Source organism: Ceratotherium simum, chromosome 4 (genome assembly GCF_057802395.1).
Source record: "Ceratotherium simum simum isolate JZ-2026a chromosome 4, ASM5780239v1, whole genome shotgun sequence".
Lineage (NCBI taxonomy): Eukaryota > Metazoa > Chordata > Mammalia > Perissodactyla > Rhinocerotidae > Ceratotherium > Ceratotherium simum.
This window is the reverse complement of record NC_141903.1, coordinates 72,163,629-72,180,910: the sequence shown is the minus strand read 5'-3', so window position 1 is coordinate 72,180,910 and position 17,282 is coordinate 72,163,629. Positions and strand designations below refer to the sequence as shown.

The 17,282-nt window shown below is 35.6% G+C and overlaps 1 protein-coding gene across 1 annotated transcript in view; it reads left to right on the top strand.

The window, feature by feature from the left end:
• Positions 1-17,282, top strand: part of LNPEP (leucyl and cystinyl aminopeptidase) — a 93,731-nt gene that overhangs the window by 59,184 nt on the left and 17,265 nt on the right. Inside the window, exons 8-13 of the mRNA XM_004420347.3 lie at positions 923-1,057; positions 3,520-3,651; positions 5,937-6,097; positions 6,323-6,411; positions 12,528-12,711; positions 13,716-13,872. Coding sequence (XP_004420404.1) covers positions 923-1,057; positions 3,520-3,651; positions 5,937-6,097; positions 6,323-6,411; positions 12,528-12,711; positions 13,716-13,872 — 858 coding nt within the window. The remainder of the gene's footprint in view (positions 1-922; positions 1,058-3,519; positions 3,652-5,936; positions 6,098-6,322; positions 6,412-12,527; positions 12,712-13,715; positions 13,873-17,282) is intronic.

Sequence of the window (17,282 nt, the reverse complement as noted above, 5' to 3'; positions counted from 1 at the left end):
GTTGTCACTGTGTTATTAGACTCTCTGGAGATTTTTCCCATCCTTAGAGCTATTTGGACACACTAGATCATAATATGACAGATATTGCCAAATAATTCAAACAATAGGTGGGCAAGTATAAAGATTCTTTTTAACCCTAAAATTCTGTGACTTTCTACTAAACTTCCTGGATGTATGATCCAAGACTGCTTCAAAACAGGAGTACTCTTCGAGCTTTCAATTTGAAATTTTTGTGTATGGCCTGTTCAAAAATTTCAAATGGTAGAAGGAACTCTTTTTTAGCTAGAATACTAAGTAAGGTGTCCTAAATCTGTGTATGTTACTTAATTAAGCAATGAGATATACAGTTTCACCACTTGGTGGTGCCCAGAATGTTTAAAAACTTCCAACATATACTCTAGGGCAGTTCATCTGCTGAGCTGTCAAAGAATTCTTTCTATTTAAGAGTTATATTTTATTTCAAATGAACCTCAGTTAAGGGAAATGTATATTATCTTAATAGAAAAGGTGGACTATATATGAGAAATCAGCTTAAGGACCAGTTTTATTTTTGTTTTTTAATTTCCAATTTTATTTTTAAAATATACACTAACCTTTTTAGAATATTCATCTTGAATATCCGGATTTGGTATTTAGTTGCTTTAGTAATAGATTCTTATTTCATCCTTATGCTGTTGTTTAGGAAACACTGTTTTTCATATGGCCAGGAGGTTATAGTTTTATTTTTAAATTTAAGGAATATGCATGAAAGTCACATTCTTCCTACATTTTCAAAAGCTTATGTTCTGAAGTTTAGTGAATCTGGTTATTTTTTTATAATGACCTTAAATAGTAATTAGTCTAATTCCTATAAATAATTACGAGACTTGCCTTCACCTTTGATACTGTTCGTGGTTTCCTAATCTATTTCATTTTTTGCTAGTATGAAGATTTCTTAGATGCTCGATTTAAAACCATGAAGAAAGATTCCTTGAATTCATCTCATCCAATATCATCATCATCTGTTCAGTCTTCAGAACAGATTGAAGAAATGTTTGATTCTCTTTCCTATTTTAAGGTACTGCTGTGCACAAAAAGTACCTGGAGTAGGTTTCAAATTAATTTCATATGTGAGCAAGCTGCATGATTTAAATCATTTTAAAGATTAAATGAGTCTTATTTTCAGGTGTCCTGTTAAACTTTAAGATGTTTGCTTCTATTTAAATCTTGGTCTTAACTTTTCTTGGGCATTTCTTTCTTTCTCTGTCTCTTGTTTAAGTTCTCTGACTAGTATTCTGGGCAGTTAACCAGATCTTGTAGCAATATATCTTTTAAAGTGGTTCACTCTCCAGATTTACAGGTAGAATATGTCTAGGGAGGGTTCTAAGCAAGCCCTTGGCTGTGTTATTTAGGATTGAGGTATGTTCCAAAGTCAGGATTGCCAAAACAAATAGTAAGCAAAAAGAGATTTCAAGAATTGGAGATTAGATTGCAGGATCAGAAACACAGACTGTAGATTTGAGGGGAAAGCAAAAAAAGAAAACTAGAAACCTGATTAGGATCACCATAGGTCAGAGAACAGAGGAATAGGGATATCAATACCACTCGCATTTATGTTGGGAGGGAGGGGTGAATGTTATGGCTTATTTGCCTTTTTACTCTGGCTGTCAGACTAATTGATTATTGAATTCCTGTGCTAGACAGAGAAGAAAATACACAAAACATGTGAGATATAGTCTATGTCATCAAGAAACTCAAAGTTTAGGTCGTGGGTACTTGTGAAGCAATAAGAGATAACTAATATGTGCTAAATGAATGGCACAGAGTATTTTTGCCTGGGATTATGAAGAAAAATTTTTTGGAGGAAAATGGAAATTGAAGTGAGTTAAATAATAAGAAAAATACAGGTAAAGAGGAATGGGAAGAGTAGTGTAGGGCAGGAATGAAATGATAAGGTCTGTAAAAAGGAGATCTGAAGATTAAATGCCAGTGGACACCAAAATTTAGTCCTTGGGAAGATGAGGAGGATCCAGCGAAAGAGACTGAGAGGGATGCCCGGTGAATAGGGGGAGAATCAAGAGTGTTGTCCCAAGGTGAAGTGCAGAAAGACTTCAAGGAGGAGTGGGTGAGCAGTCAGTCATATCAAATGCTACGAGTAGGTTGGTGAGGTAAGCCTGAGAATTGACATTGGTTTGACGCCATGGAGTTCACCAGTGATAAAAGCACTTCCAGTGCAGTGATGGTTGCAAGAAGGCTCAAGAGAAAATGGAAAGAGAGCAAGTGGAGATGGCAAATGCATACAACTCTTCTGAGGAGTTTACTTCAAAAGGAGAACAAGAAATAGAGTGATAACTGGAAGAGGCATAGGGTTAAGGAAAGGAAGAGCATCTTTTATTTGTGTAAAATGAGGAATGTTACATGATTTCTGTTTGTTAACAGAAATGTGACAGTAGAGAGGGAAAGTTGGTGATGCAGGAGAGAAAGGGAACTGTTGGGAACAAGAATGAGTACTTAAATTTATAGAGCAAGTAACACTGTGAAGTGTGATATAGAAATAAGAGTAATAGGTATTAAATTCAGTTATGTATATCTGATAATCTTGATGACTTAACATTGCTGAATTTTTATTGGAAGCGAAATTTATTCAAAAACTATTTGAGTGCCTACTGTGTACTAGGCATTGTGTTGGTCATTGGAGTTGAGCTTTTTAGTTGTTCCCTCAACTAGCATACAGTCTAGAAGAGGAAATAAATATATATCTATAGCAGATGCAGGAAGTGATATAAATTGCTTTTGAAGATGGATAAATATGATTTCTATCTCAAATCAGGGAAGGCTTCACAGGGGAGGTGTTGTTTGTTTCAAGACTTGGAATGATGACATGTGCATCAGTGAATATAGTGTGGCCTTGATAGTTGCATGCCTGATTCTGAATTATTAGTGTATGCCTACTGCCCTATACATTCCTTAGTTCCAAACATATTTGAAGTGACTCTGCAGGAGGAAGAGAGATTTTGGTTGCTTCAGCAGTATGATATACTGGAATTGGAAATTAATGTACTCCCTAGCAGAGAGACTTTTGAGAGTTCTGCTAATTAGTCTCCAGCAGAGTGCCCATGAATGCAGCTGGTAACTTTAAGTATTGGGAGTAGGGGTGGGGGTGCCACAGAAAATATGACATGTTTTTCTACTAAAAATGTATTTATAAACACTTAGCTTTTTAACACTAACACAAACAGAGAGTAACTGATAGACCACGCAAAATGGCTCATAGTAACCTTAGTGCACATGGGAATCTACTCCATTATGTCTTTTTCAAATCCCTTAAAATGATTTTTAAGACAATTTGAACACAGTCCACATCTGGTTATATGAGACTAAATAACAGTGTATTATAACTAGGTTCTATATATGAAAGTATATGCTTAAAATGATGATATTTTAAATTTTAGATTCTCAATTCTATGAACCTATTGTATTCTATTATTTAAACATATTGTATTTGATTATTTTTCTTTCTCACTTTTTTTTTTTGAATAGGGAGCCTCTCTCTTGTTGATGCTGAAAACTTACCTTAGTGAAGATGTGTTTCAACATGCTGTTGTTCTTTACCTGCATAATCATAGCTATGCAGCCATTCACAGTGATGATCTGTGGGATAGTTTTAATGAGGTAAGTGACCTGGATATTTTATTTGGCTCTTAAAGTAAGAAGGGAGGAGTTCTTCTGGTTTTATTTTTGTCAGTTATGTAAATAAGCTATGGTACCAAGGACAGTTATTTAAGAGAGAGGGAGATGGAGCATAGTACATAAATATTTATGAATAGAGCACCGAATTAAAAGTCAAGAAATGGAAGTACTACTCTTAATTGTTGAAAAAATTGTATATGGGTTGTGTAACCGTTTTTATTCCAAACCTTAATCTCCATTCCTACTTTGTAGGAAAGTTGTCTTTTCTGAATTAATGTATTTTATTATATTTTAATTATTTTTTTTCAAAAATCTCTTTTCCTATTCTTATGCTTTTGCAGTTTTTCCACCTCCTATTCGTGATTTTTTCCCCTATACTCTGCCCTATGATTCCTCCTGTCTTTCGTGGCCATGTTTCTCTGGAGTAGGTGATATATCCCAGGCTGGCTGCCGTGGGCTGCATACTCCCTTTGGGTCATTTTGCTGTTTGCCTCTTGTTGTGCCTGCAGATACTCTAGCAAGCAGTGTAATTAGGTACAAGTTATGCTTCATAGCAGTGCACGAACTGAGCCTGCATCGTGCATGCGTGCTAACTACATAACCCTTCCAAGCATTTGAGTTTGTTATCCTGATCTAGATCAATGGTTCTTTGTGTTGTGGAAGATCACAGACATATTTGAAAATTTGATGAAAGTTCTGGACATATTCCCCAGAAAACCCACAAAAATGCAAAATATCACACACAGTTTCAAAGTTTCATGGACCGTGGGTTAAGAACCTCTGGCTCTGGATCTTTTCCATATATTCTTTCTGCTTCTTTGCCTTATCTGAAACCTGGTATTTTTCAGCAGTTAATCTTTTGCCCAAAAGATATACCTTCCTTGCTCTCTGAGTTCTCTTTGACAAGAGGGATCAGTCCTTATCACTAAGAGTTGCTTCCAAATCATTGTTTTTCTTCTTATCATATAGTTGCATTTCAATTGAAAACCATATTATTTACTTTATACACTTGTATTATCTCCTGACATTTAGAATATATTTCTGCCTTCCTCACTGACTTCAACTTTTGCATCATAGTGTTTTCCTTTCATTTCCCAAATGAGTCCCTAACATTCTCCTCAGGTTTTTCAGCATCCACATCAAATTATGCACTGGCCTCTTCGTTTCAGTTTTGTTTCAAAGACCCAAAAGTGCCTTGCTTGGGGCAGGCTTGTGCTCTTCCCAACCCCTTGTCCAGAAATAAATAGGTCAGAGCCATGAAAAATCTAAGATTAATATCATAATGAATTTGAGAAGATTTGCTTCATCCTTTCCTGCCACGAAAGAAAAGCAGGAATCATAAGGCAGAGTATAGAAAAAAAATGAATGGGAAGTGGAAAAACTGTAAAAGGATAAATAGGCATATAGTGATTGAGGTAAGGCCTGCTATAATGGAGTGATATTACCAAACATTTTCAGTACTTTATTTTAGTTGCTTACAATTCAAATCCATATGTAATCTAAAAAAGTAATTTGAATCATAGGTTTAACTAACCTGCTTTAAAGAGAGTTGTTTGCAAGTTGCTTCTTAATCATTGATACCAGATGTCTTAGGGACAATGGGCTTTAGAGGGTCTGTGAGCCTCTGACACTGGATTCTAGATTTTGTAGATAAGTTCATGTGTTTTCTGGGAAAGAGGGTCTGTGACTTTCAAAAAAGTTTACCACTGTTCTCTAGAGAGACTTAAAGTCGAGGTGACCGACCTGTTTATATTTTACTCTTCTACTGCTGCTGCTCCCTGGTGCTCTCACAATATTAGTTCTTTAAAAGATGAACTTGAACATTTATAAAAGCAGAGAGTCTGGGGAAAAAAGAGAAATCTGGACTCAGCTGATTCATGGGAGTAGCGGTGCTTCCGATTCTAGGCTCTCTGTCATTCTTCATTCCTTCTAGATGGTGGTATTGTGACCTGAAGGAGCGCATATACCCTCTTAGGGTTTTTAGTGAATGCTCAGTTGGTTGATATCATATGTGCTGCTTTTCCAACATAGTGCCTCTCTCACTCTCTTTAGTTATCACTTAGTTCTGTTCCAGGTTACTTTCCTTTTAACGGTTGCTCACTTACCTAGATTAGAAATGTACGTTCAACTCAGCATTCGTGCTTCTTTTTTATATTAGCATTAAATGCAGTCTTCATAGAATGTGGTAGGGAAGAAGGGAAAGTACAGACAAACTGTAAAGTTTTTAAACTGTTTAAGTAAAAATAATTTATTCTTTTTTTTAATAGGTCACAAACAAAACACTGGATGTAAAGAAAATGATGAAAACCTGGACCCTGCAGAAAGGATTTCCTTTGGTGACTGTTCAAAGAAAAGGAAAGCAACTTCTTGTACAACAAGAAAGATTCTTTTTAAATGTGAAGCCTGAAATTCAGCCTTCAGATGCAAGGTGCATGCCCTCTTTCTTTCCCTGCTATCTCTTTTGTCCTCTCAGGTTCAAGTGTTTTTAAATGTTTCATAATCATAGGTTCTTATGAAACCTAACAAGATTATCCCTTTCTGGGAATAGCTTGAAAAATTTCACTTTCCTGCGAAAAAAACTACCCAACAAACTATGTATAACCGACTGAAATACAGGGAAAAGTAATAATTTTCCAATATTTTCTTTTTACAGCTATCTGTGGCATATTCCACTATCCTGTGTCACTGAAGGAAGAAATTATTCAAAATATCCATTGGTACTATTACTGGACAAGAAATCAGGTTTGACTATAATTAATACTTTTCTGATAAGAAATTGGAAACAGCGTATTTCTAAAAAATCTGACCAAGCAGCAGAAAGGAGATTACACTTTCTGATGTGCACACTCTCTGAGCTGGTTTTATGAGTCATCTATACAAGATGTGACTAAAGTGAGATTGATTCTCTGTATCTTGCATGAAACTGGTCTTTCTTAGTCATGCGAAATAAGGTCTAAAAAATTGCACTGAATGTGCTGGCAATGCTGGTAGACAATAGCAAATGTTATGTTTTTATGTCCCAGATAAATCTTTTATGTTACAAAGTAAGAAGTAGTAGAAGTAAAGCAGTTTCTTAAAGTGTGCTTTGTTGGTCTACTTTCTAGGGGTGAGCTGGGGCACCTGCATTTTTAACAAGCACTCGAGATGATTCTCATGCATAAGAAAGGTTGATTCATGATCTAGATTTATAGTAAATAATTATTACAAAATGTCCTGTAGACATAGTATACGTTTTTTAGTATTGAGAAAATGGGGCAGGAAATTATGACTGCAAGGAGGGGGATAATAAAATGTAGAGATTGTATATGCTGACCCACAAGGAGTCTATAAAAAGCTATTGAAATGTAGTTTCTGACCATCTGTTAAATACCACTATGAATGCCACACCATTTATCCTCTTAATTTACATCCTGAAAGAACATAAGGCTCTTGGGTTCTGCAGGAACCATTAGTGATACTTTAGATTTATGGAAAGGGAAAATTTCTTGTTTGAATTTGGATCTGGTGTTCAATCCTATATTTTTGAGAGGGGAGTGTAGCTTAGTGGTTAAGGGAATGAACTTTGGAGCCAGATTGCCTGGTTCAATTGTATGATTTTAGGTGAGTTATGTGACCTCTCTGAGCCTCATTATTCCCTCAGCTGTAGAACAGAGATGGTAATTACACTGACTTTATGATGAGGAGTAATTGAGTTCACTTATATGAAGCACCTAGAACATGTTACATGTTATATAAATGCTAGCTATTGTTATTAATGTTATTATTGAAAAAATAAATCTTTAAACATAATATATCCATATTACATAAAATCTAGAAAATAGAGAACAAATCTTATCACCCTGTCATAACTACTGTCATGAATATTTCTTTCTAGTCACTTTTTAAAATATTTTTTACTCAGTTGATATTGTGTACATGTGATTTTTGTATCTTGCCTTTTTTTTTTAAACTTAACATACACAGTAATTGACTCAGTCTTTCCTTACTGTTGGACACTGATTCACCATTAGTTTCTATTAAAAAAAAATGCCTCAATAAAAATTAGAGGTCTTAACTGTTTTTTCATTATATGAACTTTTTCACAGGAATGTTTCTAACAAATGAAGACTCTATTACCTTTTGTGATTTAATACGTATTTCTCAGTTGTGCTTCTGTTGTGTGGTAACAATTTATAATGCCAGTTGAAGTACATGAGCATACCAGTTGCATTGCAGTTTAACTAGAGTGTAGTGTTACAACAACAATCTCATTATTTAAAGCACTAAGAACAGTGATGATGTCATCATATCTTTGATTAACATAGCATAGCTGGAGGTGCAAAAAAGTGCTGCCTTCTTCGATGAAAACAAAACTCCATACTTTACGTGGGCCCTGGAAGGATAGTCTCTGACCTGAAAGAGAACAAATAATCCCATCTCCCTATTTGAAAAGGACCGATAAGGAAATTTTGCGAAGCTTCCTATAGTATATAAGTTTTTGGCGGTATTAGAAATAATTGGACAATAAGAAATCTGCTTTTGTTAGCCCTTTATTTTTTAGGTCAGTTTATATGTGAGCTTCTTACCTCTTTTTGAGATTTATACCTCAAAGTCTTGCTCATTTTTCCTGCTATCGCCTTTTCTTTCTAAGCCCTTACCTGGCACTCGGTGCTTCCACTGCACAAAAATTGTTTCAGCAACTCAAACGTGTCATACTGCCTCTTGTGTCTGAGCCTTTGCATGTGCTGTTTTCTCTTCTGGAAGAACACTCTTGTCTCGCCACTCCCATTCATTCTGTAAGTCTCCACTGACCCACTGCTTGCTCCAGGAAGCCGTCCCTCACCCCAGGAAGGTTAGATGCCCTGCTTATGTGTTTTAATAACATTCTTTACTTTTAATACACTGTAAGTACCGTTTCACTTATATCTATCCCCACATAAGCTGTATCCCCCATTGGAGGTAGAGATCATGGCTATATGAATCACTTTTGCAACCTTAGCACCCAGTAGGCACACAAACATTTATTAGATGAATAAATTTTAGTCTATAATGAAGTGACTCAATTTCAAATCTCACTGCAAAAAGTTCTAGGAACAGAGCATTCAAAGCCTGATAAAATGATATCTTCTGTTTCCCTTCATTTGAAAATATTCTTAGTAAAGGGAAATATGCAAAATGCACCAGTATATAATTGGTTTCATCTACAGCTGGAACTGAGCCAATATATGATGAAAGCAGTGTCTGTTACTTCCTCTTCTTAACTGTGTTATTTCCCTTGCTGCTCCTGCTGTTTTCATTCCTGCCAGTTCAGATTTTGAGAGTCCGCGTTGAAAACGTTCTGTCCTCACAAAAATTTTTGACCCTGAGAACACTTGGGTCTTCTTGGTTCCTGATGCTTCAGTGAGAATCACTGTTATTTTAATTGCATTTTAATTTTTTCTTTTCTCAAAAGAAATATAGCAGAGATTATGACTACAGAGGCTTATTTTAAGCCATGTGACTTTAGTACAGTGTGTTATCTTGGTGGTTTGTTAAATCTATAGTATGTTTCCATGTGTTCTAATGCCAGGGTTGCTGGGTTAGTCCATTAGTGCAATCAAGTGCAGGAGTTATATTTGGTCAATGTTTTTGTCAATTTTCCCGACATACATGAATTTTGAACAACTAACAGTTGTTGTACATAAGAAGGACTGAAAGGGGCCATTTTTCTAAGGTACATATTAAAGAAATATACAAAAAAAGTGAGTCTCTTCCCTACCCCTTCCTTCCTGTCACCTTCTCCCCTCTTCTCTCTCTCTCTCTCTCATCTACATCTTGCTCAAATCTAAGCTCTTTAACTGTAGGAAATTTTTATGTTAAATCTAACTTGAAACATTCATGTTTCTAAAAGGATATCACTATGCCAGAAATTATTTCTCTGAAACTAAAAGATAAGTCATTGGAGTGAAGGGCAATTGGAAAAAAGAAGAAGGAAGGGCATATAATGAAGATATTTATCATGTGCCATTCTCTGCTCTTGCCTTTTTCCCCCCTAATGAAAAAAAGGAGAAGAAAGGGGTATTGGAGAAAGGAATGCTTTTGAACAAGAGGGGATGCTGTTCAGCTGCATGTATCATGCTAGCCCTCTGGAGCGAACTATGCAGGAAATTTTGCAACTTTGTAGTAAAAACATGTTTTTTGTTTCTGTACTTTAATGTTTCTTGATAAAACAGTAGTTGATTTTCATAACTCATTGACAAATAGTTTTTTAAAATCGCTATTAGATTACTTCATCTGGGCTTCTGCCATGTAAGATTGGAGTTGCTCGCTCTTTTTTACTACTCAATGGACTGTGAAAATTGAACTGTTAATCTGTTAATGATTATAATAAATTAAAAACATATGAGGGGAGCCTCATCCACATTTGAGCTGCAGGAGGTAGTTACCTCCCTTGTGTGTAAAGCTATTATTTTTTGATACCTGTGGTTTTAAAGTCCTCCATTCTGGATCATTCGGAAGACCTGAAAGAGACTAATATGTTGATTCTTTAAATGATAACTCTCCTCTCTATGCTGTTGGCTGAACTGCTTTATATTCTGTCATCAAGATGACAATAATAATTTCAAGTACACTCCCAGCTGTGTTCCTCCTTTCTACCATCTGGACTTGGCTAGGTTTACAACATGGCAAGTTGCTTATCAGCCAAGATACTCTGTATTTCAATATTTTCCTGCATCTATTCAGTGGAAAAATTGCCATATTTATCATTCCTTGCCTCCTTTTTTGGGAAGGGAGATTTGGAGCTCTTTAGTCCTTCTTCCCAAGGTCCTTTCTTGGTAAAAGCTCTGTAGGAAATTGTGTTTGGTGACCTGCAGAGTGTTGATATTTTTGGATTAGTAATGATAAAGTTAATTTCATTAGTCATAAAATGTCTCCAACTTGGAGCAGCTACTGTTGCCCTCACAGATATTCCTTAGAACTGCATTCTGCTCTAGAAAAAGGAATAAACCCTGTTAATGTAATTGATCTTTCCCATCTGTTGTTAAATCAGCAGTAAAACAGAAATTAGTATGGAATTTAATGAAAAAGACTGATTATCTGGTGTGTCATGTTAAAACATGATCAGAATGTGTCTTTTCTATCTTAAATATCTTTTGTAGTTTCAGTAGAATTGGAGTAACTAAAGTATTAAGAGAATCTGATAAATTTTAATAATTCATGCTTTTGAAGTTGATAGAACCTAAGACTTCAGGTACTAAAGGGTTTAAATGTGTTTCTACAGCGTTTCATGTGCAAAAGCCTTAATACAGAATTATTACGATAGTGAAAATTTTTAAACAGTCTAAATGTTTCCAAATAGGAGATTGGCTAAACTGTGGTAGGTCTTGAAATAGAATATTATGAAGATATTTGAACACTGCATATGAAGACAATGGAAAAATGGTGGGGGATGGAATCTGATAGGTGAAAAATCAGTATAAAAATAAACGCATATAGATCCACTGTGTGAAATATTATGTCAATTAAAATGTGTATACAAAAAGTGTCGGCAGGAAATACATTGCACAATGCTGTCATTATCTGAGTTTAGATTATTTTTCTTATCTCTACTCATCTTTGTAATAATTTTAAAAATTAGTATTCCTTACTTTAAAATGGGGAAGAAAACTTACGTCATAAACATCTACAAACCTTATTTAGATTTTCTTTGAAACCATTTACTATGACTTAGTTATTTTGTTCATTAATTCATTAATTAACCAAGTATTTTTGGAGTACCTGCTAGAAACATTGGTCTAGGCACTGAGGGAGTTGCAGTGAACAAAATGTAAGCTCATGGGGCTTGTATTCTAGTAAATAGTAAACCTTAAGGTGCTTAGAAGGCTACCCTTAACTAGGATACTAAATCCATGTCTTTGTTGCCAACTTTAAAGGACATTTCTTGATTAGTAATTTTAAGGATTTTAAAAATTCCTACATATATTTTTTAGTCAGCTTTTATAGTAATATATTTTTGTGGTCATCTATTTTGTAGCTCCTTATTAATTGTACATTAATTGAAATCATTCCTTAAAATTTTCTAACAGTTCTCTCAGCATTTATATGTGTAATGGTAGGGGCCCCAAGAGTGCATATCACTTTTCTATTATTTTAACTCAGTTATTTCTTATTTATGCCTAATGAGACCTTAATCCTTCCCTAATGATTATCTTGCCAGCTTTGAATTATGTGACTTTTCTAAATGATTTTCTTTGTTCTTCCTTTGCTAACATAACAAAAGACAAAGGCTGGGATGGAACACATTTTATACACTTCTCTCCCTATCTTCCCCTGCTGCCTCGCCCTACACACACTTTCCCCTTCTCCCTGCTTCTCTGCTCTAGCCACAGTGAACTTGGGAGCCAGTTCAATGCATGGACACCAGGTCCACTTTCTCTCTGGCCCTTGAACACTTCAGGGTACCTCTTCACCTGGCTAATACCTCTGTATCCTGAAGTCTCAACTTAGGTGTCATTTCTTCCAAGAAAGTTCTCTCAACCTCCGCTAGAGGATGAAACATTTCTTCTTTGTGCTTCCATAGAATGCCATATTTTCTTCTTCCATCGATAACATTTATATGATATTCTACTTGCCTGGTTACATTAGACTGTAAGATCTATGAGAGAAGGGACATATTTACCTTGTTCACCATTAAATAAATCATTGTTAAATGAATGAATGGTGATCTTCGTTAACATTAGAATAACTGCACTGGGAGGCAGACATTTAGTTTCTTAGAAGAATAATTAAATATAAAAATATACCATATTAACTTTGAAACATACAAAGCATCCATTTAATATTTTTTCTTGCCCCATTGTCTTCTCTCTCTCTCTCTCTCATTTTTTGGTCTGTATTAGGTGTCATCAATCTTACAGAAGAAGTGCAGTGGGTCAAAGTCAATACAAACATGAGTGGCTATTATATTGTACATTATGCAGATGACGACTGGGAAGCACTAATCAAACAGTTGAAAACAAATCCTTATGTCCTCAGTGACAAAGACCGAGCCAACCTCATCAACAACATCTTTGAACTTGCAGGGTAGAGTATGCTTGGTTTGGGTTTTGTGGGGTTTTTTTAAACGAGTGTTATTGAGGAAAAGAACGTTTTAGAAAAACAGCTCAAAAGAACTAGCATGTATTGCCTGTTAGGTATAATTCATTTTGGAGGATTGGAAAAATATAAGACATATTCCTTGCCTTCAAGGGCTTTATAATGTATATAGAAACATCAACTACACACATATTGAACAGTTAAATAACAAGATTTAAATAATACTTCAATACTGTAGATACCAACAAGCAGGACACATATATGCTGAATAAATTGATGCAGGAGTTCAAGCTTTGTTTTATTTCATGAGAGAATTCTTCTCAAGCAGCAGTTGGTTTAATTGTGAAGCTTAGTGCTTGGCCACTGGTTTGAGGGACATCTCTGATAGCTGGAGCCTCTTTTTTTGTGTACCACTTGCCTCCCCAACCCCCCCGTGTGTTACAGAATCCCAAAGCTAAGAATGGCAGTGACCTAGTGTCTCAGCCATCATTGTTATGATTTCTATAAATGGTTCATTTTTAAAATGTACTCACATAAGTTAACAGTGGACCTTGCCTTAACAAGTTTGACAAATTCAAGTACAAATAACAAATAAAAAATTTTCTTTCTGATTCAAATCTTCTTTATGCCACCTGCTCTCACCTGGTAAATATAAGCAATTAATAAATAAGTAAAATTAGTACTCTTCGTCTTTTCTCACCTAAGACATTGTAGTGCTTTTCCTGAGTCAGTAGCAGTTTACAGGTGACTTATGGAATAAAAACTGAGCTATTGTTTATCTTTCTCCTGAAATATGTCTTTAACCTTGGGTCACACACATGAACTTAAGTAAAAAATAATAGTATTTAGGGTAACTTTACAGAATGCCACTCTAAGCTTAAATTTTAGGTCTTCAAGACTCACCATCTAGCCATAAAATTTCTCTCTCAGCATGCATAGAGTTCATCTTCCTGTCTCAGCACATTTACTTTTTCTGTTCTTTTACCGTTTAGCCTAGGCAAGGTGCCTCTTCAGAGGGCCTTTGATTTGATTGATTATCTTGGAAATGAGACCTCTACCGCACCCATCACTGAAGCCCTATTCCAAACGGGCCTCATCTATAACCTCCTTGAAAAACTGGGATACATGGATCTGGCCTCAAGACTGGTGGTGAGTCTGCCTTTTTACCAACTTCTGGGTTGCTTGTCTATGATTATTATTCACAGCTCCATTCGGCAGTAATAGGCTGAAAAAACAACCAGTTGAATTCCATTTTCTTCACTTTCCTATTTGTGAAATCTTTACTTTGAATCAAAGTGTCACTGCTTATCATGAAGAATTGATAAAGGCTTAGCATGACGTGGTCTTGTTTGAGTATCAAAATATAGACTCTGACACTGCTGTCAAAATGGGGTCACATGTAAAGAAAATTTCTCTATTCAAATCCTAGTTTATTTTTGTATAATAAATGCTTGAAATGGGCCTTTTTGCAAAGTAGTGCTCTCCAGTAATTTCCTAGTAGTCATTATAAAATAACAGTTATATTTTATTGAGAATATTCTATTTTAGGAGTCCTTACCAATAACCTATCTTATGGATGATGATGCTGGTGGATATAAGTTTCTCTGCAAAGCACTAAAGGAGTCTTGGTGTTGGAGGCTGCTTTGGCTGTTTTAAAACCAATTAGCTGATCTTAATAGTTGTTATTTCAGACACTTGCATTATTAAACTGTTGACCGAGTCTTTAAAAGCTTGGGAGGGAGTGATGAATTCTTTGTTTTATCTAATTCTCTGAATCAGCACATTCTGACAACAGAGTTTGCTTTATAAACTAGTCAGATTTTCCAGGGACCAGGCAAAAGGCAGCTTTCAGGAAAAGGAGGAAAGCGTTAGACCTGGAATTAGAATAAGTTTTTAGGGTCTTGGTGTCCTCCTTGATAAAAGGAAGGGGTTGGATTACATCTTTTTTTATTTTTTCACAACCTCCTGTCTGCCACTCTTACTGTCTTACTGCTCATCCCCTGTGATGAGTTCTCTCACACATGCATGATTCTCAGTGCGGGAGGGAATGCCGGCCAGGGGGCCCATATGGAGCTTGAAAAGCACTCTTCTGCACAAGTTTCTGATCTGACCCCAAAGGAGCCACCCCTAACCTACTACCCATAAGTGAAATGCTTAAGTTAAATGAAGTCTGAGGTGTCTTCTAACTGTTAAGATTTTTATCATTCTTCTATTTCATAAGGCTTTCAACTACCAGCCTTAATAAAAACCAGGGCATGGAATGTGACCTGGCCCATAGTGACACTCAGTAAATGTTGAATGAATAAATGAGTGCAACTCACCAGAAACAAGTGCATTTCAGTGCCCCTTATGTTCTTCACACCATACTTAGTGCTTAATGAAGATTACCTTGTTTAATCCTCACACAATGCCAAATAAATATTTCTACCCCCATTAGATAAATGAGACTAAATAACTTCCCCAAAGTCACTTACCTAGTAAATTATAAAGCTGAGATTCAAACCCAGCTTAGTTTCACTCCAAAGCCTACTCTTTATGTTATGTTGCTTTATCTTAAATTAATTAATTTGTGTGCTAGCTGTCTTTCAAAGGATACCTTTTTGTTGGAAAAAGCAAAGCTGTTTATTTCTTGCTATCATTTTTTTTCTTTTTTAAACTGAGATTTTAAATTAAAAGAGTTTGAAAAGCTTGTAGACCATGTGTTTAAGGTTTAAAATGACAGACCCACATCTAGTTATTGTCTTGGAAATGAAGTTGTCAACTTATATTTGAGATTTGTTTTATATCCAAAATGTTAGTAATAGTATTTTTTTTAATATTTATGTGCATTTCCAAATAGTATGCAAATAACTTATTGGTCTCTTTAGGGCAAACTTACAATCCAACACAGACTTTCTGCCGTTAGTGTATTAAAAACCTTGGCCATTTATTAGGCACTGTGACTACTGTGGATGGACATTTGGGTTGTTTGCAGTTTGGAGCTATTGCGAATAGCATTGCTGTGAATATTCTTGTACGTTATCTTTGGTGAATATCTGTATGCGTTTCTATAGGGTATCTGTCTGACACTGGAATTACTGAGTCATAGCAGATGCATAGTTAATACTGTACAACCAACACTTTTTTCCAGATTTTACCAATTTACACTCCATGAGAAGTGTATGAGAATTCGAGTTCCATTCTGGCTCTATATCCTTGCAAACACTTAGTATTAATAGTAAATCTTTTTCCTTTCAGCCATTCGGATGGGTACAGAGTGGCATTGCAATTTTAGCTTTAATTTGTATTTCCCTAATCACTAGTGAAGATGAATTCCTTTTGATATGTTTATTGACCTCTGGATGTTCTCTTTTTTGAAGTGCCCAAGTCTTTCATTTATGTTTCTATCGGATTGTCTGCCTTTTTCTTATTGATTTGTAAGAGTTCTTTATATATTCTAAGTATGAGTCTTTTGTTGATCATGTATACTTGCAAATATCTTCTTCCACTCTGGCTTACTTTTTCATCTCTTAATGATATTTTTTGATGAGCATAAATTATTTTAGTGTATGAAATCTGCATACTCCAAGATATTCTCCTGTGTTCTCTTCTGAAAACTTGCTTGTTTTTCCTTTTACATTTAAGTAAAGGTACTTAGTTGGAATTGATTTTTGTATATGGTGTGAGGAATTGATTTTTGTGTGTGGTGTAAGGATCCATCTGGAATTGCTTTTTGTATATGGTGTGAGGTAGATAAAGATTCATTGTTTTTCAATATGGATATCCAATTGATCCAGCACCAGTTTACTTCATTGTATAACATATTTTTTATTATAGAATTTCTATAATTACTTTGGGGGTTATTAGTGCTATATCAAATCAACACCATTTGGGGTAGTATATTAGTTTCCTAGGGCTGTCGTAATAAATTATTACAAACTTCGTGTCTTAAACAACAGAAATTTATTCTCTCACAGTTCTGGAAACTAGAAGGCCAAAATCAAGGTGTTGGCAGGGCAGGATTGGTTCCTTCTGAGGAGAATCTGTTCCATGTGTCTCTCCTATCTTCAGATTGTTGCCAGCAATCCTTGGCATTCCTTAGTTTGTAGATGCATCACTACAATCTCTGCCTCTGTCTTCAGATGACATTCTCCCTGTGTTTCTGTGTCCAAATTTCCCTGTTCTTGTAAGGACACCTGTCATTGGGGCCCACTGTAATCCAGTATGACCTCATCTTAACTTGATTATATCTGCGAAAACTCTATTCCCAAATAAGGTCACATTCACAGGTTCCAAGCAGACATGAATTTTAGGGGGACACTATTCAACTCAGTATAAGTAGCAATAAATAACATTAGTACCTATCACTCACTTTTTTTCACTATTAAAGGACAGTGTTGGTACTGAATATACCCTAAGAGGAGGCAGAATATCTGCTTACTCTGAAGCTGCCCAGCTAGGTAAACTTCATGATGGCAGAAGCCATTCTGCCCTCTGCCTCTTTCCATTAACTGTTGAGCGCCTAATGTCAAGAAGCACTTGATGCTTACCTCAAGCTATCCCTGTGCTGAGAACACAGA